Raw genomic sequence first — 25,318 nt, forward strand, 5'->3', positions numbered from 1 at the left:
TCTCACTCCTCCAAGCAGACCAAGTGGGATCTGCTTCTGAAGACACCCAGGCTTCCCCAGCATCAGCAGTATCCATGAGCCCCGATTCGTCCCCAAGCATTTCCGGTGCCCGTGCCCAGTCCGTGCCGAATTCCTCCATTAACACCTGTTCCCCAGCATCCATTTCCACCTCAGGATCCCCACATGAATCCTCCTCAGAAGACTCCCCATCAGTTTCCCTGACCCTTTTCCTAAACAAATCCTCCAACGAGCCCTCCTCGCGAGGGATTTTCCTTCCTCTCCTGATCCCACCACTATCATTCACAATCTCCGAAGTCGCATTCACCACAGTTTGATTTATAATACTGAGTTTGATACTTTTGGGTTATATACCATACGACTGAGCATTGATTCTGTGAATGTAATATGTATATGATGCTCTAATATACATATTGTGTACTACTTATGTTTTAAACCATTATTGTGTTTTGTATAGCTCATTACATTGCTTAATTTATAAAATCATAATGTAATTTTATAGGCTTTTCCTTAATTCCTCCTTATTATCCAACATTTTCTCTTATCCAACTTTCTGCCGTCCCGTTTATATTGGCTAAACGAGACTCTACTGTATATACAATCACCACTTTTACAACTGTATGAATTGGAAAATCTAGACAAAAGTGTTAGAGGAAGCATGTTGTTACTTTTTGTTGTCACTCACTTAATCACAGAGACAACATTGTATTGAGGAAAGTAATTTATCTATTATGAAATAAGAAATGGAAATATTTTGAGCTGAGTAGCAGTGGACTGCATTCACCCTATAGCTAGATTCGTCCCTTATGGTCTCCTGAACTCTCTTGCCCATATCATACAAATGGTGTGGAGTTGGTTGTAATGAGAGAATTTCCATATATGGAGACCTCTAGGAGCAGTAATTCCTTTTTAAGGCAAGGTATAAGGCCTTGTGTAATTTTGTGTATGGTTGGAGGGGCTTTTCTGTTATTACCATCCTTTAGGAAACATTTAGTCTATTATGTTTGGGAAAAAATGCAACCCATCCAATTTTTGAAAGAGTCTACAGCTGGTCTTGTGGGACATAACTGGCTCCTCAATCCTCCAGAGATGCCCTCCTTGATGCATAGCAATAAAAAGTAAGTGAGAAGTATAAGCAATATTTTTAACATTTGCTTTTGACCCATAGTTTCTTATGTCAGTGGTTCATCAGTTTTCTCAATCCCACCAGTAAGGAAAAATTTCCCTGGGGAAAAACATTTTTACTACACATAGTTATTTATAAAATATAAATAAATAAATAAATATAAAATTATGGGTGGAGTTATGGGTAAAATATATGTTTTAGGATATTTACCTCCAGTGCTGTTGGGATCAAACTGATACCAATAGTCAAGTGAGTGTAAAAGAGTCTACCTTATGTGTAGTCCAATGTTTTATTTCCTAAAAGCAATGGGAGGGATACTTATTATTGGTATGACTTATTAGTCAGGGTTTGTCTTCTCTGGCAGTTCCTTCTCCTCCAACCACAAAGCACTTTGATCTATGAAAGGGGCCCCAGGAAAGGACAGGCATGTATTTTGTTTGCATTAAGTAGGAAGGAAACAAGAAAAAGTTGATGTGTAGGCCTAAATACCATAAAGGCACCCAGCCCTGTCTAATATCAGAAGCTAAGCTGGATGGAAGACTGGGGCGGGGGGTGGGGGGGTGGGAAGCCAGTTATTGAAGGGCATATTTCAGAGGAATGAACTTGCAAAACTAGCTCTGAGTACTCTTCCTAAGAAAACTCTATGAAATTTATATGGTCATCATAAGTCAGCAAGTGAGTTAATTACACTTACTCCAGGCATGGGCAAACTAAGGCCAAGGGTCTGGATGTGGGCCTCTGGGAGCTTACTTCAGTCCCTCCTCATTTTCTCTGTCCTCTTGGCATAAGTATGCGGTGGTGCGCCACATCCTAATGCAGAAAGGACAGGGGAGAAAGGCATGCAGCAGTTGAGAGCCCTCTGAAGCACTCCCAGCCACCGTTTGTCTCGCCCTCCTTCTGGAAGGACTGCTCGAGGAAGGCACGCAGTGTTTGAGAGCCTTCCAGAGTGCTCTTGGATGTCACCTGTTTCACCCTCTTCCTGGCATAATGCTGAGAGGACAGCTCGAAGATTGAGGGACGAGTACTGGAGAGGAGGATCAGGGCAATCGCTGCAATTCCCAATATGGGAGGAAAGGATAGAAATAAATAATAGCAATGTCTTGTTTTCCTCCCAGCATAAGGATGGGGTGAGCAGCCCCATCCATATGCCAGGAGGACAACCTGAGGATGACCTACCCCATCTTGGTCTTGCCCTCTCCCAGGCCCTCCTGGGCCCGTCCCACCCATCGTGTGCCTAGCCACGCTCCCTCCCAGCCCGGCCCTCCTGGTCCAGCCCGCAATGCAGCCCCAAGGCAAAAAAGTTTTTCCATGCCTGACTTATACACACATTCATCTTCTCTTAATGCAGCACGTGGAGAAGTCTGTTGAAGTTAGATTTTACATAATAAGGCAAGGAATACTTACCCATATATATTTGCAAATGCTTGCTCACATTTTTTAAAAAATGAATACAGAAATATAGTGTTTCTTTCATTTTCTTTTTAAAAAGAACATAGTTCATTAAATACGAACTTGCCCAATCAATAACTTTAAAACCTGTGTTTCATTTCAACAGTTAAGCAACAGTTTATGTTATGTAATAATTTGGAGCCATGACCAGGAGTTACTGGTAGTGTTTCAAGTTCTAATCATAAAAGCATCAATTTAGAGTGATGGTTATATGCTTGGTAGGAGTGGTTAGAAGGTAGATAAAAAATTGCTATGAGATTTCTGGATGATTTGTAGTAAACCAACCAGTATGTGTTAATTTAATTGTAACAGTAATAATGGTAAATTGATTACCAGCTATTGACATGAAAGAAGAATTGATGTTGCTGTCAAAGGATGGTGAGCTCATTTCCACTTTACTTGTCATGGAACAGTATATTCAGAAGCACCTTTTGTTTCAATTCTAAGTATATGTCTTATTCACTTGAGTCTTGAAAATGTATCTTTTGAATCTTCTTGTGGATCTTTTTTAAAACTTTAAAACTTAGGGGCCGGGCTGTGGCGCAGCTGTTGAGCAGCTGCCTTAAATCACTCTGACCATGAGGTCATGAGTTCGAGGCCAGCCCGTGGTGGGGTGAGCACCTGTCAATTAAAAATAAAAAATAGCCCCTGCTCGTTGCTGACCTAGCAACCCGAAAGATAGTTGCATCTATCAAGTAGGAGATAAGGTACCACTTATAAAGTGGGGAGGCAAGATTAACTAATTTACGACCTGGAATGAGGAAGTGCCGTCAGTGTGGATGATGAAGCAGCTCCCCCCTGTGGCCAGAATCGAACATCCCCTCAGAAGAAGGTTAACTTGCCTCTGCGTGTGTCTCTCAGTCTCTGTTTGATGTGTTTACGGGCATTGAATGTTTGCCCTATGTGTGTTATAATGTGATCCGCCCTGAGTCCCCTTCGGGGTGAGAAGGGCGGAATATAAATACTGTAAATAAATAAATAAATAAAACTTACAAGCCTAAAGTCTGCTGAGACTAATTTATACAGTAATAAATACTAAAAGTTTGTCAAATTTATGAAATATATAAATGTGGGACGCTTTGTTCTGCTAATACATTTCAGAAAATGCTGAGTGAGAAATACTTTTTGGAAGTTCTTGTGACTTTAAAAGTGAACAGAAGTAATTGTTTATTTGGGAGACATTAAAGAAGATGCTTAGAGTTAATCTGTCAAGTGTTGAGGTTCAGAGAGCCAGTGCATTGGACAAGAATCCTGTAATTTAAAGTTTGAATCCCCACTTGCCCATAGAGGAGATGCATTGGGTGACCGTTGACAAGTCACATTCTCTCGGGTGGTGAATGGTGAAGGAAACTCCCCTTTGAACAAAGTTTGCCAAGAAAGCCCCATGATAGGTTTGCCTTAGGGTTCACCATAAATCAGAAATGTCTTTGAGGCACATAGCAACAATGTTGAGATTTACTTGGACACTAATTATTTCAAAATGTGAGATACCTTTAAGAAGAATAGTGGGGAAAGAGTAAGGGATGAGAAAAAGAATATTCATGATATCTGACTCCAGTTCTTGTCAACATGTGATACGATGCTCCTTTCCTCACCTTCCAGTTCCCAGATAATGAAGGTGCATTGTTTGCCAATCATTTCATTAAATGAAAAAAGGAAACCCAATTATTTCAGTGCTTCCTAAAAAGAAAATACAGTTGATTCTGTATCCATGAATTCAGCTATCCATGGCTTTAAAATATTGGGTTTTAAAATTTTTCCTAAAGGCAAACCTTGATTTTGCCATTTTATATCCTGGATCACATTTTACTATGCCATGGTATTTAATGGAGCTTGAGCATCCATGGATTTTAGTATTTTCAGGGGGTTCTGAATCCCAAGTGATATCAAGACCACTTCAATAGACATCTATAATGATGAAATCCGTTTGGCTTGATCTAGGTCTGATTATACAGTAGTTTGAGAAGGCCTGGTTGTCTTTAGCTGCTTTTGAAAATTGTGGAAAAGGAGTGGTAGGGAAAAAAATCTGCCCCTGAGATGTACAGCATGACGTGCAGTGTCCATGTAAACCAGGTAACATACCATGAAGACCTTGCCCCTTTCTGTGTTCTAGTTTAGCTCAGTGCTACTAGTTGCCTATTGCCATACTCTTTTTACGTGCTTCATGAGAGTGAATAGATTGATAACAATTTTCAGGAGAGGATAGTTGCTTGCTCTTTCTGTTGATTAATACAAGAATAGCTGGACTACGATGTGATAATTTGTTACATGGGCTCCAGACTAACCACCTTGTCTGAGCAGAAAAGTAACAAACATCTCTTAGCGATTTTCTGAAACGTTTACAATGGATGCAGTCTAGTATTTATAATGAGAAATGTATTTTTTTTAAATTGTATATAAGAACTTGGTGAGGGATGTGATAATAATAAGTCTGAGTAGGTAGAAAAAGAATACATGTATTTAAAAATAAATTTTACCATATTTAATTCAACAATGTTAACAGAATTGATGTGACATTATGGAGGGTTTGTTTTTGTCTTCTCTCCAGTTTTTTCAAGGGGAAAATATTATAGAACACTGAAGAAGTTGTATTAAAACTTTCATTTTTAGAATGCATTTTTCACACACTCAAAACGCATATTATGAAACCTGTGTGTGTAAGGCAACCAATAGCATTTAAGAATAATTTCTGTGCATTCTGTTGATTATACAACAATAGAATTGAAGTTAAATTTCTGTACACACTGTGCTAATATCTTCATTAGAAGATCTAAACAAGCATTTGTTTCTTGTGAATTGCTGCTATTCTAGTGGATCCAATTTTAAGTTTCAATTTTTCTAGTTGCCAGATGGCAATAACTTCAATATATGTTCATAGTTAGCATAGGGTGCAATGGTTTTAAGAGGCCTCTCTAGTACTATGTATAATAAGAATTTTGCTTATTCAAAATGTAAGCTTTCATAGTTCTGAGACTGCAGTACTTTGTGTACTTGTCTCAGAGACCATTCTGCTTTTTTTTACTGACTAGGATTGCTCTATAAATTTTATAAGCTGAGTTATAAGTGATATTTTTATGTCATTAATGCAGTAAAATAAGATCAATTTGGATAATACACATGGTAGATCCACTGAATCAATTGCTGAATTTTAACTCAATACTTCTTTAAATTTAATTTGATTTGTAGGACCGCTTTTGATGTATCTAATAATTAGATATATTTTTCTTTCCTCAAATTTTCTTCTTTTATTCTGGGAAAAAAGATCTCTGGTGGTTTCCAAAATTTATAATTGTTTTAGTGAATTAGTCTTGTGTCAAATTTTGTTTCAAAAATATGTAACATTGTTGTGGGTACTAACATTTTCATGATTTTACGATGTCTTGAAAGACTAGAGAAGGTTTTTGTAGCTCTCAATGCATTAATTGCAAAAGGTCCCAAGTTCAGACCTGGAATCTCGTCTGAAAAAGAAATACAGGTTAAGTATTCCTAATCCTAAAAGCGTGGAATCAAAAGTATTCTGGATTTGTTAGGATTTTGGAATGTCTGCATGTATGCTCAAGTACACAATGAGATATCTTGAAGACAGGACCCAATGTTTCATAAATGTTACATTATACACATACCCTGAAGAGAATTTTATACTCAATATTTTTATTAATATGTGTGTTAAATAAAGCTAAGGTGTCACTATCTCAGCTATCCAGATAGAAAAAATCAAAATTTGAAAGATTTTGGAATTCCCGATATGTGATGCTTTAATTGTAACATGAAATTATGGGGAGCTATTACAATCAATTTGATTTGTTGTTTGACTGCTTTCTGGTATTGTATTTAGCTTCTATCTATATCTATATATATAAATGAGTGATGGCATCACGGCAACCCACAAAACAACAAAACTACAGGCCCCCAACCTCTTAATTTGACAACACAACCCATCATCCACGCCTCTAGGTTGATACAACAAAAAGAAAGGTTCAAGCAGTTCTTATGCCTACAGAAGTCTGACACTACAGATAATAATACAGTAGAGTCTCACTTATCCAACGCTCGCTTATCCAACATTCTGGATTATCCAACGCATTTTTGTAGTCAATGTTTTCAATATATAGTGATATTTTGGTGCTAAATTCATAAATACAGTAATTACTACATAGCATTACTGCGTATTGAACTACTTTTTCTGTCAAATTTGTTGTCTAACATGATGTTTTGGTGCTTCATTTGTAAAATCATAACCTAATTTGATGTTTAATAGGCTTTTCCTTAATGCTTCCTTATTATCCAACATATTCGCTTATCCAACATTCTGCCAGCCCGTTTATGTTGGATAAGTGAGACTCTACTGTACTGTATTTACAAATTTACCACTAAAATATCACAATGAATTTAAAACACTGACTATAAAAACATTGATTATGAAAAGGCAGGCTGCGTTGGATAATCCAGAACATTGTATAAGCGAATATTGGATAAGTGAGATTCGACTTTAATATGAAATAATTACTGGGATAGAATAATGCAGAACAATATAATCTCTAAAACCAGGACAGTAAATAAAGACCAACAGTCTGAAAACAGGGAAATTGGAAGTTCCACAAAGGAAACAATCAGGCCCAGCTAACACCTCCCAACAAAAAATTCACTCTAGGAAGAAACAGCCAGGCTTTAAAGCTGCAAGGCCATTACATCCTAATTATTTTTCCTAATTGCAGCATTCATACTTGCCTCCAACAGACAAAAAATCAGAAATATTGTATATTCACAACCTTTAGGAAATAATATCCCCTGATGGCGCAGCGTGTTAAAGCGCTGAGCTGCTGAACTTCTGGACCAAACGGCCGCAGGTTTGAATTGGGGGAGCAGAGAGAGCCCCCACTGTTAGCCCCAGCTTCTGCCAACCCAGAAGTTCAAAAACATACAAATGTGAGTGCATCAATAGGTACTGCTCCAATGGGAAGGTAAAGCCGCTCCATGCAGTCATCCCACATGACCTTGGAGGAGTCTACGGACAACGCCAACTCTTCGGCTTAGAAATGGAGATGAGCACCAATCCCCTGAGTCAGGGGAAAACGTTTACCCTTTACCTTAACTACCACCAATTCCTCAATACTTTATTTCCCATACCACCATACTTCGCCACAGCAACGCGTGGCCAGGCACAGCTAGTGATTTAATAAATAGAATGTTGTGAACAACTCCCAAGAAAAATTATTGCAGTTGCAGTATGCAGATAGAAACCACACTTTATGCTTGATTATGAAAAGGTTACATAGAAAATGTGTGTAATGCTACTGTAAAAATTGTACATCTCTGAAGAATACAACTTAAAGCAGTGGCCCCCAAACTTTGGTCCTCCAGGTGTTTTAGGACTCAGTTCCCAGAATTCTTGGCAGTAGGCATGTCAGGAAGGACTTCTGGGAAGTTCACAAAGTTTGGGAATCACTTAAAGGATAGAGAAGCGGAAATAAAAATAGTTAGGAATATAGAAATAATTATTTAGGACTAGAACTTTATAACTGTTTCAGAAATTATAGTTTGGGGGTAAATAAACTGAATTGTTTAACAGTTGACTTTTCTAAGTTTCTTGCATTAAATTGAAATTATCTGACACAATGAGAAAACTTACAATATATTTTAATTTATAACAGGAAGGTGTCAACCGTTCGTTTGCCAGTCACTATTAGGAAATGGTGCTACTGGATCATTAAGTGCTGCTGACTAGTCTTGTGCTCTTTACATTGTAGTTCAATAATTGTTTTCTACTTTGTGAGTATTTTCAAAATGTGCCTGTATAAAATATGTCAGATATAACATTAAATAAATAAAGGCAAAAAGGTGTAGAAATAATTAATGTTGACTCCAGGACATATATCTCTGGCTGCGGGTGATTGTTACTGTTAAAGTGCCATAGCAGTAACATCAGTAAATGATAAAAAGAAAGAAATGTGTGCTGTTTAATGTTAGAAGTCAAGTATTTTCTTGTAAAGATAAATATTTTGTTGGCAACTAATTATAGATGCAGTATCTCTATATATAAAAAATGTAATGTGGCTGTTGTGATGGAGTCTTTGAGTAGAGATACTACTAGTTGTGTTAGAAGAGGCAGGAAAACTACTCGTGACCAAGACTCCGATGAGGAGCAACAAAGAGAATTCGGGAAATACTTATGGAACCCACTGATGACGATTCCTTTGAGGGTTTTGAAGGGGATTATGGGGCTGGGAGTCAGGAGGATGGGATATCAGACTCTGGGAGTAAAGAGATGGATTGGACAAGGTTCAGGAGATCCGGGATATTTTTGAGGAACCCACAAGCAGTGGTACATTTGAGGGATGGCATAGCAAAGATACAGCTGAATCTTGGGGAGTTATGGGTTTGGATAGAAGGTGGACTGGCTGGAGAGATCGTAGAAGAGCAGTAGCTGGGGCGTTGGGCGACTCCAGCTCTGATGAGGATTTGCAGCAACAAGGTTCAGCTGTGGATGGGGCGTTAGCTGGCTCAAGTTCAGAGGAGGACTTGTAGATAAAAGTAAGTTTGTTGCTAATGTAGCCTTGCAATCGGCAAGGTGTTTGTTGGGCGCTTTCGGGATCTCTGTTTCAGAAGACGTGTTTGGAAGACTGCTTTGGGACGTGTTAACCCGGGTTTTTTAGTGGCAACGGGGGCTGGCATTGTGTGGGTTTGCGCTGGATTGTCCTGTGTTGGTTTTATGCATTAGCTGCCGGCTTGCCTCCATCGCTTTGGCTCTTTGTGTTGACCTTGGACTGGGATTCAGTGCTTGTGACTACTTCCTAACGACGCGGATTGGAACTCGATGCCTGTGACATCTCCCTAACTACGCGGACTGGAACTCGGTGCTTGTGACTTCTTAACGACGCGGATTGGAACTCGATGCCTGTGACTTCTCCCTAACGACGTGGACCGGATGTGGCGGTGACTTCTCCTCTTCCACGCGGATTTGGCATCACAACGACATTTCGGGGCACGGTGTGGCCGCTGGTCGCTGCGGGTTGTTCCTGATAGCTTTTCTTTGTTTGCTAAGCTCCAACGAGTAGGTGGAGCGAGTTTCCAGCCGTTTCGGCGTAGTTTGTTTTAATCCGGATTATTTCCCAGGATAACCCAGATTATATTCCGACTTTGGGTTTTTTGAGTTCCTTTTGGACATTGTTACTTCACAGTGAAGATAATGTATTTTGAGCCCTTTTTGGTTGTTTTCTAGGCTCTTTTGCGTTGTTGTTGTTTTTTTTTTTTTTTTGCAATAAACTGAGTTATTTATATTGGCTGGTGTCTGACTCATAACAGTGGCATTTTATTATGAAGTAAACAGCAAAACCACTGAACCCAATCACACCAAAGTTGGCCACAAAAGACATAGTCATCCAAAATATGTCTTTCAATCAAAAAACCTAGAAAAATAGTCCAAATTACAGAGGATGAGGAACAGCCTTTCTCCCACTAACTGCTAATTAGAAAGGTAGGCACTGCTGCCTTTAGCCCCCCCCCCCCGCCTGCTTCCTTTAGGCCCCGCCCCCTTCGTATCCTAGCAACTCCCTCAGCCAAAATGGTGCCCAGGGCAGGGGCAGAGTGCATTTAGGCCTCATCCACACTGCCTATAAAATACAGATTATCCGATTTGAAATGGATTACAGTAGAGTCTCACTTATCCAAGCCTCGCTCATCCAAGCTTCTGGATCATCCAAGCCATTTTTGTAGTCAATGTTTTCAATATATCATTATACTTTAGTGCTAAATTCGTAAATACAGTAATTACAACATAACATTACTGCGTATTGAACTACTTTTTCTGTCAAATTTGTTGTATAATATGATGTTTTGGCGCTTAATTTGTAAAATCATAACCTAATTTGATGTTTAATAGGCTTTTTCTTAATCCCTCCTTATTATCCAAGATATTCGCTTATCCAAGCTTCTGCCGACCTGTTTAGCTTGGATAAGTGAGACTCTACCGTATATGGCAATGTAGACTCAAGGCCCTTCCACACAGCTGTATTACACAGAATGTCAAGGCAGATAATCCACAGTATATGCTTTGAACTGGATTATCTTGAGTCCATATTGCCATATAATCCAGTTCAGTGTGGATTTTATACAGCTGTGTAGAAGGGGCCTCATTTAATCCAGTTCTAAGCAGAAATATAATACGAAATAATTACTGTGGTATAATAATACAGAACAATATAATCTCTAAAACCAGGACAGTAAATAAAGAACAACACTCAGAAAGCAGGGAAATTGAGAATTCCAGAAAGGAAACAATCAGGGCCAGCTAACACCTCCCAAGAAAGGATTCCCCAGGCAGGAAGCAGCCAGACTTTGAAGCTGCAAGGTCACTAAATGCTAATCAATGTGGCTAATTGCAGCATTCATACCTGCCACACTGAGACTATTAATTGCTATTCAAACTGGCCAACCAAGGATTCCGCAAGGTTAAAAAGCGGCCAGGCTAGCAAGCAGCACTACTCAACCTAACCAACCAAGATTTCCCCTATATGGAAAACCCCCAAGCTTTGAAGCCACGAGGCTATTCCGTCCCACTCAACTGGCCTAGCAAGGATGCTTTATGTAGAAAGCGGCCAGGCTTTTAAGCTGCAAGACTATTCAGTGCAATTCAAGCTGGCCAAACAATGATTCCCCTACAAAGAAGTAGCCAGGCTTCACAGCGGCTCTTTGATTGAGGGTGCTACTCGAGCTACTCCAGAAAACGGCCAGACTTTGAGGCTGCAAGGCTATTCACTGCTATTTCACCTGGCCAATAAATGATTCCAATAAGCCACAGCAACGCATGGCCGGGCAAAGCTAGTTTTGTACAAAATTAAAATACAATTTTAAAACTTTGCAATGAACAATAATGTTTTAAGTGAGGTACTATTGTCTACAAGGATGGATACCTTCAAGCTGGCACAAGTGCTATCTAAAATTCCTTAATTTAGGTTCTGCACTTTTATTTAGAAACAAGCAAATTTAGAATCCTGTATTTTCATGGCAAAAAATAATCATGTTGTGCACGAGTGTGGCAACAATGTCATAAAAGTAGTTTCTGCTGTTGTAGTTGCAAAAGTATTCTGTGTTAGGAACTATATACTTTTTGGAAAACCTTCAGTAAAAGTTACGCACTGCCCAAAATAGGTGAATATTTGTTATGTCATGTTCATTAATATTTATATTTAATAAACAGTAGTTAGCAGGATATACTTTTTAATGTTTTAAAATATTTATCTATATATATAATAAAAGTGAAATCGGAGTATGTATCAGCGTTTTGATTGGCCTGGCGGAATATGTGCTCGCGTTTTCATTGGCCTCGCAGAATATGGATCAGCTTTCTAATTGGCCAGCCGGAATATGGGCCAGCTCTGATTGGCCGCCACTTTCACAGGCCACTGGGATCGCTGAGGGAAAAACTACTACCAACTGGCTTCGTTCGGCCTACTTATCTCCTCAGAACGAAGCTAGCTCTGGGAGAGTTAACAGCCTCGGCCTACACTTTGGTAATCCAAAACACCACTGGGACCACCAGGAAGGCCGGAGCTGGACCAAACCTGACACACATAACCCCTACGACCCATGAACCCACTGACAACGGATCTGGACCACATAGACCCAACATGCCCAACTGTCATACTGATAATAAAAAACTTTGGTTCTAAGAATTACAGTTCACTCACACATTCACAGCATTCTGAATCCAACTAATGATGGAAAATAATTATGTTTTAATGCTTCCTTTTCAACAATGTTTGTGGGTATGTTTATGAAAACTCTACCCCCTCACCTCACCTCCTTCAGCGCTTCTACTGACAGTCTGCTAGGCCCGGCTAGGCCCAAAGGAGGGGACCATCTTCACCCCTTAATACTGTTCCAAAGAAGACAGGTTTTCCCTGGCTCATTGGGACATAGTATTATTCACAGCACACTAAAGAGAAAATAATGACTATCTTTTAAATCTTTCCTTTTAAGGATGGTTAACTCCCCCCCCCCCCCCCCCCCAGTTTTTACTGAGGCAAAAAACTACCACAGAGCAGGCTTTGGCCTACTCACTCTAACAGGCCTGACACATACAGTCCCCATGGCCTACTATACACCCGGGCACTGTTTGGGCGGGGGAGAAATATCAGAAATAAATAAATAAATAAATAAATAAATGTCTCAATTGTATGTATGGTTGGAATGACCTTCTGTCGGGAGGGCTTGAATGGACTCTTCCTTTGTGGCAGATGGGGCTGGACTGGATGACCTTCAAAGACCCCTTTCAAATCTAGGACTCTCTCTATCTACCAATCGCATTTATGACTGGATGGCCATCTGTCGGGAGGGCTTGGATGGTGTCTTCCTCTATGGCAGAAGGGGGTTCAACTAGATGGCCTTTGGGCACCCCTTCTAACTCTAGGATTCTATGGAAGCCTTTAAACCAGGCATGGGCCAACTTGGGCCCTCCAGGTGTTTTGGACTCCAACTCCCACAATTCCAGACAGCCTACCCCATGATGCGCTTTATGTCCTGGTGCCGTTTGCGGGATGATGGACCATGGGTGATGGGATATGTAGTACTTTCAATCACTACGATTCCCACAGGCCACTGCGATGCCCACCAGTGACGGAACTGGACCAAACTTGGCACACAGATGGGACATATAGTACCTTCACTCTCTTCTTGAGACCACAGCAACTGCTACAAATGACAGAACTGAACCAAATCTGGTATATATATCCCAAATGACACACTTTATATGTTGCAGCAGTTTGGGGGAGGACAGACCAAGGACGATGGGAGTTGCAGTACCTTCATCCAATTCACCTCCCACGGACCACTGTGATACCCATGAAAGACGAAACTGTACCATACTTGACACACAGGTGCAATGTCACACAATTTATGTCCTGGTGTTGTTTGCAGAAGAATGCACCAAGGATGATGGGATTTCCAGTACTTTCATCCAATTCACCTCCCACAGACCACTGTGATCCCCATGAATGATGAAACTGTACCAAACTTGACATATAGGTGCAATGTGGCCCACTTTACGTCCTCCTATCATTTGAGGGAACAACAGACCATGGATGATGGGATTGACAGTATCTTCACTCACTTCCCCAGACCACTGCGACCCCCACCAATGTCTGATCAAGACCAAACTTGACACATCGAGTCCCCATGACCTGCTTTACATCCCGGAGCTGTTTGGAGGGGGATCGACCATGGACTTGCATATGGGAGTTGTAGTTCACCCATATCAACTAAAGCCAACTGACACTGGATCGAGACTAAACTTGGAACAAAGGCAAATAATTCCGTTCTCAAATAACCCGGGCACCGCCGGGCCCCCAAGCTAGTATTTAATAAACATTAAAAAAAATCTCATGGGAAGCCAATTTGACTGATAAGGGGATAAAGTCTACTTCATATGATCTAAAATGTTTGTGTAAACCGTTCAAACTTCTATTTGCAGCACTTCATTAACGTCTGCCCTCAAAAGCCCTGTTGTGCTTTTGTATAGAATTGCTGTTTGTTTTGTGTAGTTTCATTTGTATCGATTCATTTTCGTATTTGATTCCCGCTAATGAAAATGGGCCGCCTATCCGACGTGAATTTTTGTCTGGCTTACGAAAAACACTTAAATTTTTGTGTCATTGACGGCAATGGGAGGGCTTCCAAAGCTCACCCCCTCCCCTTCAGTTTTTGGGCTAGAGGGGTGAAAATCGCCACACCAACTTTTAGCCCACCAACTTTTAAAACGTTTGGGTCTTCCCCAGACTACTATTGTTAATAATAATAATAATAATAATAATAATAATAGCAACAACAACAACACCCATTGGTACACATCAGATGTAATGGGGAGGCACTACTCTCCCAGACTCAGCTTAGGGTCCCAGAGTAGCTGTCGAGATATATATATATATATATATATATATATATATATATATATATATAATTATTATTATTAAGACCCATTGATACACATCAAATGTAATGGGGAGGTACTCCTCTCCCAGACTCAGCTTAGGGTCCCAGAATAACTGTCGTTATTTATATTAATATTATTCATAACACCCATTGGTACACATCAGCCCTCTGTCAGTTCCTTCTTATTGTTAGGGGACCGAAATGAAAGGAAAATGAAAGCAATGATGATGACTGTGTGGCTTTCATTTTTGTCTTGTCTCTCATTTCTTATGAAAATGTTGTCATTTTGTGTAGACGAATGGTTGAAGTGAAACGATAGTACGAAGGAAACTAAGAAAAATTTTTCATGCACATCTCTACCTCATACATGATTTAGATTTTAAATATGGGAAATGTAAAGGTACTGAAAACATTTCACATGCTAATTTTGATGTCTGAAAACTCCCATTGATAGCCACCTAGTTAACAAATCTAATGTAGATTTATTTTATAGTTGTATTGTGGTGGTTTGTTATTTAAATAATTTTATAAAACATTTTTTTAATGTGAAAAATTGTCCAACCAAAAATATACCATATACACTTGTGAATAAGTCAATCTTGTGTATAAGAAGAGGCAGGTTTAGAGGTCAAAATTATGGATTTTGATATGACCCATGGATAAGTTGAGGATCATTTCACAAAGAGAGAAGAGCAGCAGTGCTACCTCAGACTTGCCCAACATAACAGATTTTAAGTACTGATGAAGTTTGTGAGTGTTAACCAGCCATGATGTGAGTTGTAATTCACACACAACCTTATCCATTTTGTATATACAGTAGAGTCTCACTTATCCAACATAAACGGGCCGGCAGAATGTTGGATAAGCGAATATGTTGTATAATAAGGAGGCATTAAAGAAAAGCCTATTAAACATCAAATTACATTATGATTTTACAAATTAAGCACCAAAATATCATGTTATACAACAAATTTGTAGTTCAGTACGCAGTAATGCTATGTAATAATTACTGTATTTACGAATTTAGCACCAAAATATTACAATGTATTGAAAACATTGACTACAAAAATGTGTTGGATAATCCAGAACGTTGGATATGCGAGTGTTGGATAAGTGAGACTCTACTGTATATACAGGAATATAACATATACTAAATACCACAATTTCTTCATTACTTTGTTTTCCATACCACCAGACTACGCCACAGCAACGCCTGGCCAGGCACAGCTAGTAACTTTCTAAGCAAGCATCTTGATTTCCCTGTGAATGTCCCAACCCTTGAACATTTTGTGATGCATTTGAAAAAAATGCTGCACTTGCAGAGCTTAGACAGTGTTGTATTTCTGAGTTGATGTCAGCTTTTGTGAAGAGGTGACTATCTGGGTAATGGAAATTGTCAACATTTTGTAACGTTACATCATTATTCATTATTAATGGTATTGCAGAGGGATTGGTTGGTGCCTGCTGGTAGAGCATTTTGGTTTTCTCAATGTCCAGTGAGAGGCTAAGGTTTTCTGATACGTCTCTGATATATGAAAGTGTTTAAAGCACAGACTACATTATCATCAGCATATAACAGGAGTTGTTATTATTTTACTTTTGGCTACCAGCGTGGTGAGGTTAAAGAACTTGCTATCTGTTTGATAGGTGATTTCCACACCAGTGGGAAGCTTCCTGTTAACAAGGTGTAGAATCATTGCTTTGAAATGGAAAAGAAGGTTGGGGCAATAACGCATCCTGACCCCACTTTAACTTTGGGAGTAACTTTGGGAGCTGTTGCTGTCCAAGACTCTTGCCATCATGTTATCATGGAGGAGTTGCAGGATGTATTCACAAATTTATCAGGGCATCCGATTTTCAAGAGAATGATCAAAAGAGTATTACGATTCATGGTGTCTGAGGTCTTTGCAAGGTCGATGAATGTCATGTTGATTTTGTTTCCTGCATTTTTCCTGGAGTTGTCCTGCAGTGAAAATCATCTCCACTGTTCCTCTGGAGGGGCAGAAGCCATTCTGGAATTCTTCTGAAATAGGTAGAAGGTGATGTGTGAAGATTCTTGCGAAGATTTTTCTGTCTGAGGTTAAAAGCCTTGATAATTTTCGCAGTCTCTTTTTTCTCCTTTTTTCTCCCTTTTTAAAAAGGTTGATGATAATGGTGTCCTTGAAGTCTGCTGGAATCTTCTGTTACTCACACCTTTTCATTGAACTTGTGGAATTGTGTCAACACAGGCCCACCTTCTTTAAAGATTTAGGCAGGAATCCCATCAGGTCCTCTGGTGTTGCTATTTTTTAGTTGATTGGTGGCTTTGCTGACTTCTTCCAAGGTAGGCAGTGCTGCAGGTTCATCCCTGGTTTGTTGTTGCAGAATTTCTGAGAGAATCTCTTCAGCCACATTGGAACTGCTGTTAAGGAGGTTATGGTAGTGCTCTTTCCAATGGAGTATAATGGATTTTTTGCCCTTTAGCAGTTTGGTTCCATCTGATGAACATAGAGGGTGTATGCCGCCATGATGATGATGATGATGATGATGATCATCATCATCATCGTCATCATCATCATCATCAATACTTTATTTCTAGACTGCTCTCTCTCCCCGAAGGGACTCAGGGCAGTTCAATGCCCAAAATAATGCACATCAAAATCAAAGTAATACAGAATAATAACAGTAAACTTATAGCAAAAGAATTAAAACAGTATAAAATAATCCAATAGACATGGTAACACTAATAACATGAATTAACATGAAAACATATACCCTGTAAGACAATTAAAATATATTAGAAATGGCTATCATAGTTACCATGATTTGTTGGGCCATAAATGACCTTTGTAGCTTTCAAGATTCTCTGCATTGAGGACACATCTGCAAAGTGTTGAAATTCTTGAGTCTTTTTTGTCTACCAGATGTTCTTAAGTTCTCTAGTCCTCATTTGGACCTCAGCTTTCTCACTAAGATAGATCTTTTTCTTAGGAGCACAGTTGATACCTCTGTGATATTTGGAAGCCTTTCCTTTTATTATCTATTAAATGTTAGATGTCATTACCATTCTTATTAAACCGGTCTTGATGTTTCTTAGTTTAATATCTAATGGCTTGTTCATAGGCTCTAATGATAGAGGTCTTCAGTTTATTCCAATGTTCCTCAACATTTTTAGGCTGTTCTGTGGGTAGATGAACCTTGAGTGTTGTTTGGAGAAGGGCTCGTTTAGAGGGGTCTTGAAGCTCTTGAGGGTTCATTTTATCTTTCCTGCTTGAAGTCTGCTTTTGGGAATTACCTTGATAGTCACCGTGGATTGAATTAATCAGCAGAAGTGAATTAATCGATAGAGTTGAGATTATCGGTGTTTTTTATAGTTCCCCAGAATGGACTAACATCTTTTTGATAAGGTATAGTACTTACATTGACTTGTGTTTTTTTGGGGTTGATCTGTTGACTAAAATTTCTAGACTTGAATATGTATATATAGGGTCATAGTGGAATTTTGTGACAAATTTCCACTTAAAATCACTAAAGCAGAAGCAGTAAAGTTGGATCAGTGCCTGAAAGCCCAGCAACATCCATACTTACAAAGTGGGAAAACTAACTTGTGTATATTTTATTAATGCCATAATAAAGATGTTGCAGGCCACTGTCTCAGACATAATGTGGCAGTCTGACGTAATAAAATTGGTTTAATTCCAGACACTGGAATGTGTATATCCTGGAAAATGTATCTATTCTTGTGTATATCAAGTGTTCTAGTTGATAGATATCAATGAAGGGTCTGAGTAAAGATATGTTATTTGTTAGATTTGCCTTCAGTATAATTTTGAAGGATGTTAGAGAAACATTGATGGCTCTCATACAGAGGAAAGAAGATAGGGTTGTGTGTATGAAAGGTACAGATGTGGTAGTTCAGATGTTTCTGGACTGCAGTTTCCATCACCCCCAACCAGTGAGAACAGTGGTGAAGCCTTGCAAAATTTACAGAAATTTCCTCAGAATAGCACCCAGAAGAGGTCCCCATTGTTCTGAATACTTCTGTATTCAAAGAATCTTAAAAACTAAATCTTGTTATTGCTGTAGTAAAGCGTTCATTTAAGGACTGAAGCAGGTATGTGCATGCTCAGTAATTTGACAGTACAAGAAATATAACAAATGCTGTTATGCTTGTATGTGCTTTTATTGTTTCATTAGAAGTAATTCATAGTGATGGAACAATTGCAACTTCCTTTGGAAATTATGGAGATTTCCATGGTACAAGCCTGTGATGGGATTGGAATTTTTGCAAAATATATCAATCCCATGTATAGCAAAGTTCATATTAAGTGAGTTTATACCATATGCCCCCTTGTATTTGTGAAAGATATGTTCCAGAACTTAGTATGGATACATGAAACTTTTGCACTTAGTCAAACTATCTCCTAACCAGCAGAGAGCAGACTGGCCAAAAGGAAGGCTCATGTGTTGGGATTCAGCTTGTTCCCCTTGGGTGCCAGGCCCAGCTAGAAGGCAAAGAGCTATACAGCTAACATCCACAGCTCCAGTGCCATGGCTACAGCTACTATTTGGAGCCCTTACTCCTCTATCGACCTCCTTCTTGCAGTGAACTGTGCGACTGGCAGAAGAGGAGCCCTCAAAAGCAAGCACCCTTCTTCCTTTCCTTCCTCCTTCTCACAAACACTCCAAAAGCGAGCCCCCCAAACCCATCCCTCCCCAGTCCTCCCAGAGACAGCAATCCCCCAGCAAATCCGCTCTCCCAAAACAAGGGACCTCCCCCCACCTCGGTCCCTGACTGCTCACCTTGGCCCTCTGCATCCTGGTCATCCGCAGGAAGGGTGCAGGCCAGGGCTGCTCTCCTCCTGTTTGAGGGGGCGCCTGGCTTGAGCATCCTTCACTGATGCCTTCTCTGCCTCCTTTAATGGCTGGAGACCCGCCGATGACCACAAGCAGCTCCTGCCCTGTGCAGGGCCTGGGGCAAGCCAGGGCCTGGCAGAAGAAACGTGCCAAGCCAAAGGCTCGTCGTGCTCTCTCTCTCTCTCTCTCTCTCTCTCTCTCTCTCTCTCTCTCTCTCTCTCTCTCTCTCTCTCTCTCTCTCTCTCTCTCTCGGTCTCCTAGGCCCACCCACCACAGAACTGTTTTCTGCTTCTCTGTTTCTTTGATACCCTTCCTTTCTCCTCACACAGAACCCAAAGCATTTTAAAGGTGTTTAAGACACAATAAAGCTAGAAACGCAATTATAAGAAAATTAAAGCACAATCACATTATATTAAAATAGTATTAATTTCAAGAAGTATAAAAACATTAAAAACATAACAATAAAGATAAAAATACAGCAATTCCTCTTATCGAAAACTTCTGTGCGTTTGTCATATAATATTTTTTTCTTAGGTTCAGGTCACTTAAGCTGAACACACTGTTATTTCTGATACAGTTCTGGTTGAACAGTGCTAACTAGGGCATAAATCATGTACTGATTATGTACAAGACATGTACTTTGCATGTTGAAAGCATTGAGGCAATCCTGGCACCAGGTAACAGTTGATGGATATAGCATCCTTGGGGTATTCCTATCATGTCATGGAGAGGGCAAAACTGCTTCTTTTACTGACCCACCCCTTTGGTCCTTATGGATTCTTCATTGAGGCTTCAGAAGGGATTAACATAGCCAATTTTTAAATTTTCTGTTTTGTCCGGTTTCGCAACAATTAAGTAAATATATGTATTTTTGCCCTCATCTCCTCTTACTTATAAGTACAGTATTAGTACAGGACTCAGCAAATCTGCAAGTGTTCCCTGACTTCTCAGAGCACATTTATGGTCCTGTTACTGTGGCAGTGGTATTGTAACTCATCCTGTGATACTTGTGACTCTGGAGCAGTGGTTCCCAAGCTGTGGGCCACAAGAACGGCAATCCGGTCAGCGAACCTACTTCCTCTTTATTTATCTATTTTATTTTATTAATTTTATTTCCTCTCCTTTCTGCAGAGCTGACCATTGCATTGGCTAGACCACATTAGCTTTCGATTATTAAATATGGTTTTCTGTAAGTGAGCAGATAGCGACTACTGGATTGCATATGTTCTGTATCAGAAACTAAAGCTGATGTGGTCTATCAATGCAATTTTCTGAATCAGCACCCCAAATAACCAAACCGAATCTAAAGTTGACCAAACACTGATTCGTAACCCTTTTGGTACTAATGTTGGAGAGTGGTCCCTGGTTAAAAACCCTGGTCAATTGTTACCAGTTTCAGCAATCGGGTAGATAAATGGCTAGATTTTCTGTAAGCATGATAACTGTGTTCCTTTTCTGTTATTCTATCCTAATTATGAAATGGCCATCCTTAGAGTCATTTAGTGGCAACTTAAAACATACTTTATTAAAAACATTTGAGGTGTAATTATTTTATCTAGTTTACACATTTGGATGTTTTAAAACTGTTCTAACTTGTTTTGATTTGTTAGATGGTTTTGTATGCTTTTGGAATGTATTTTTTCACATTGTAAATGTTTTCAAATTGCTTTATTGTATGCAACCTTTAAATCCTTCATTTTTTGTTGTTGCTGTATGCCTTCAAATAATTTGTGACATGATTAGGCCTTAAGGCATTTTCGTGACAAAATTCGTTCAGAGTGGGTTTGTTTTAGCCTTCTTCTGAGATTGAGAGAAATTGAATTGGCCAGTGGGTTTCATTGGCGAATCCTCATCTCCAAAGTTGTAAAAGCTGTGTCAGGCTGACAGTTTCAGTAAGAAAGTAATTAAAGAAAACATGCAACTTCTTGCAAATTCTTAACTACAATAATTTTTGTTTTTGTTCACAGTGTTTGCTGGTGGCCTCCCCCCACCCCCACCCCACAGGATGGTATGAAATTTGAAAGAAGACGATGCATACAGGTAATACTAAAGTTTCCAAATAGAGAAATCCTTTTGGTTTTGAATATAACTATTTATTTTTTTGTTGTTGAAGTCTGGAATGCAAATAGCCTTGGGTTTTTTGACCGGTGAGTCATCAGATGGCTAGAAATCTTTTTAATTAGCTTTTTAAATAATGTTCAGGGACTGGAGCAATGTTGATATACTGGTTACAGTAGGCTGGATCTACACATGCAATAAAATAAGATTGTCAAATAGACTGTTCTGTTCTAGACTAGAGATGAAATGTCCTATACATTCAGATCTCTGGAAATTAAATCTTCCTCCAAACTAGCACATTAAATTGAATGTTTATATCCAAAACTTTTTCTTGGTGTGGTTGATTTCTACTTATATAAGCAATTTATGTAACATAACATTAAAAATATATAGTACATCTAAGGAAGTGAACTATAATCATTGTTGACTGGGGCCTCTTCCACACAGCTGAATAAAATCCCACATTATCTACTTTGAACTGGAATATATGCCAGTGTGGACTCAAGATAACCCAGTTCAAAGCAGATATTGTGGGATTTTCTGCCTTGATATTTTGGATTATATGGCTGTGCGAAAGGGCCTCAGGCTAGTTATAGGGAACTTGTGACTTCTTTGTTACTATTTGCTACCACTTTCTTTCTGGACAAGTTTAAAGTGCTGGTTCACCTCTCTAAGTTAGTCCTGCAAAGATTTGACATCTTCATGAGGGACCTATCTTTATTGGCACACTAAATGGGAATGTGTGAAATTGATTTATTGATAGCTGCTCCCAGGATATGTCACTACCTTCTTAAGGAAGGGTAAGCTGACATCTTCCCTGTCATTTTTTTTTTGTTGGCAGCAAATTTCTTTTTGTCAATGGAAGCTATTGGCAATTGAAAAGGTAGTGAAGAATGGTCTTATAAGAGACTAGCTTTGCTCGGCCACGCATTGCTGTGGCTTATAGGAATCATTTGTTGGCCAGGTGGAATAGCACTGAATAGCTTTGCAGCCTCAAAGCTTGGCCGTTTTCTTCTTATGGGAATCCTTGTTTGGTGAGCTGGAATACAATGAATAGTCTCGGTGCAGCAGGTATAAATGGTGCAATTAGTCACCTTGATTATCATGTAATAGCCTTGCAGCTTCAAAGCCTGGCTGCTTGCTCCCTGGGGGAATTCTTTGTTGGGAGGTGTTAGCTGACCCTGATTGTATCCTGTCAGGAATTCTCCTGTTTTCAGAGTGTTGTTCTTTATGTACTGTCCTGTTTTTTTTTTAATGGTGGGAGTCAAGTTTGGTGCATATATTTGTGTCTATTTTATCTGTAATTACGTGGCATTACAGGTACCTGCAAACTTGGGTCCTCTTGGTGCTTTGGACATCAACTCCCACAATTCCGGCCGTTATGAATTGTGGGAGTTGAAGTCCGAAACACCAAGAGGGCCTAAGTTTGCCCATGGCTGGTCTATATTATGTTATGTGAGACGGTAGGGACTTGCGCCATCTTGTTGGGCCCTCCGGGTCTTTTGGACTTCAACTCCCACAATTCCTAACAGCAGGTAGGCAGTTTGGGATTGTGGGAGTTGAAGTCCAAAACTGGAATGGAGCATCAGGGAGGGTTTTGTAAATATAATGCAATGCAATGTTGGTTGGACAGGTTGAATAGCAAGAATGAATGTTGTAATTAGACACCTTGAGATTAGCATGTAATGGCCTTGAAGCTTCAAAGCCTGCCTGCTTCCTGCCTGGGGGAATATTTTGTTGGGAGGTGTTAGCTGGCCCTGGTTGTTTCCTGCCTGGAATTTCCATGTTTTCAGAGTGTTGTTCTGTATTCACTGTCCTGGTTTTAGAGTCTTTTAATGGCGGGAGCAAGGTTTTGTGCATATATTTGTGTATATTTTATCTGCAATTGCCAGGCATGGGCTAACTTGGGCCCTCTAGGTGTTTTGAACTTCAACTTCCACAATTCTGGCTGTTAGGAATTGTGGGAGTTGAAGTCCAAAACACCAAGAGGGCCTAAGTTTGCCCATGCCTGGTATATATTATAATGTTATATGACATGGTAGGGGCTTCCGACATCTTGTTGGGTGCACTAGGTGTTTTGGACTTAGTCTGTTAGGGATTATGGGAGTTGAAGTCCCAAACTCCTAGAGGGCCCAAGTTTATGTGAGGGATTTTTGTGGCCATTTCTGAAGGCAGGGTCTGTCTTTGCCTGCCACCTTCATTTTGAAGTCTCTCCAACCCGCCTTTTGCCTGCTGGCTTCTGTGGGCGGAGACATCAAGGGAAGGGAAGCAAGGGCTTTCAGAGCGGCAGGCCAGTGAGCGAGGGAGAGGATTGGAAAGGAGGAAGGAGAAAGGAGTATGGGGAAGGAGGAAGAGTGCGGGGCGTTGTGTGTGAGTCTCCATGCCAGTTTTTCTCTTTTTCTTCCCCCCCCCCCTCGTCGGACTTCCTTCTCTTTCTTTCTCTCTCTTTCCTCCTCTCCAGAGCCATAGTGGCCATGGAGGGAGGGACGGAGAGGAGGAAAGAGGGATGAGAAGGAAGGATGGCCATGGCCTGTCCACCTGCCGTGTACGTGCTTTGCTCTTGGTGGACGCTTTCTCCTGAGGTGTAAGGTGCCTGGGATGTTGTGTCCAATTCAAATCCTCTCTCGAGCCGAGCATCGCAACGGTTTTAACAGTTCCATTGGGTGTTATGTCAGCCTCAGAGTGATGTAGTTTTTTTCTTTTACTTTTTTTTTGGGGGGGGGGGGGGCTGCTCCGCGTGTGCACAGAAAGGAATTTTGTGTTTTTGGGTTTTTGCTGTTATTTCCACATTATATTTTTGGGGGTGTTTTTGATGTAAAAACACAGATCGGGTGACGATGTCTTTTGTTGCCAAATTTGGTGTGATTTGCTCCAGTAGTTTCGCTAAGGGAAAAACGATCAGAACATTTATATATATATAGATGTATGCTTTCTTGTTGTTTTGAATTACTTTTAATTAAGTTGTGCTTTGACAATTAGTTTGTTTAATTGTATTTTAATATACATTTAAAAATGTTTATCTGCCTTTTTAGCAAGCTTTTTGGGAGCCAACTTGAGGCCCAGTTTTTGGGGAAAATAGGCTATTGATTCCTCCCATGGAAATTTAATTCTTTTCTAGTACCAAATGACATTCTGTATTCCTCACTGTAACATGCTATAGCCACATTTTGCTGGGCACCTGCGTGGAAGCAGGTGAACTAGTTTTTCCATATTTGTGTGGTATTTGATGTAATTTACTAAAATAGTGTGACATCTTGAAAAATTACTGGAAAAATCATTTGACTGTGTTTCTATTAAATCAGTATGTGAATGAAAATATTTTAAAGGAATGAAGCCATTGTGTTTACTTTTAGAATGAAATCACTTTAATATGCAGGAATGATCAGAGAATGATTCCTTAGAATTATGGCTTTGGTAAAGGGAAATAGTGCAGGAATGTGTAATAGAAGAATTGCTCTACTTGGAAAATGAAAACTAAGTTTATATTTGTTTAAGGCATGTTTTTAGATCAGTGGCACATAAAATAAATGTACGTGTTGGTTAATGTAATAATTCTAATGGGAATACATGTACATGTTGGTTAATGTAATAATTCTAATGGGAGTAATCGGGAAGTGAATGTCAGATAGGGAATAAATGCTGGGTGATTTCTTTAATCATCCTATCATATGATGGCAGGATTTCCAATATAGTGACAGTCTGATAGTGAGAAATATCTTACTCTGTTGCTGTGCTTTCCCACAAATGGTGGACATCCTCTCCATTTGTTATTTATATAGAAAACATTGTGAACTTTGTGTCCTAAATTCTTATAAATAATACATTGCACTTTGTTAACCTTATTCCTCGCCCTTTAGTCTGAAGATTGAAGTACCAATTATATTGTTCCAGGGCATTGAATCTGTT

At 39.6% G+C, this 25,318-nt stretch overlaps 1 protein-coding gene across 2 annotated transcripts in view; it reads left to right on the plus strand.

Moving 5' to 3' along the window:
• Positions 1–25,318, plus strand: part of dyrk1a (dual specificity tyrosine phosphorylation regulated kinase 1A) — a 139,314-nt gene that overhangs the window by 34,954 nt on the left and 79,042 nt on the right. The window contains exon 2 of one of the 2 annotated variants that reach the window (XM_008107532.3): positions 21,322–21,394. In XM_008107532.3, coding sequence (XP_008105739.1) covers positions 21,385–21,394 — 10 coding nt within the window. In that variant the 5' untranslated portion in view covers positions 21,322–21,384. Of the gene's footprint in view, positions 1–21,321; positions 21,395–22,179; positions 23,783–25,318 lie in introns of those variants that run through there. The other variant, XM_062977159.1, reaches the window with a different exon arrangement.

This window comes from Anolis carolinensis, chromosome 3, assembly GCF_035594765.1.
Source record: "Anolis carolinensis isolate JA03-04 chromosome 3, rAnoCar3.1.pri, whole genome shotgun sequence".
In the NCBI taxonomy this organism is placed as follows: domain Eukaryota; kingdom Metazoa; phylum Chordata; class Lepidosauria; order Squamata; family Dactyloidae; genus Anolis; species Anolis carolinensis.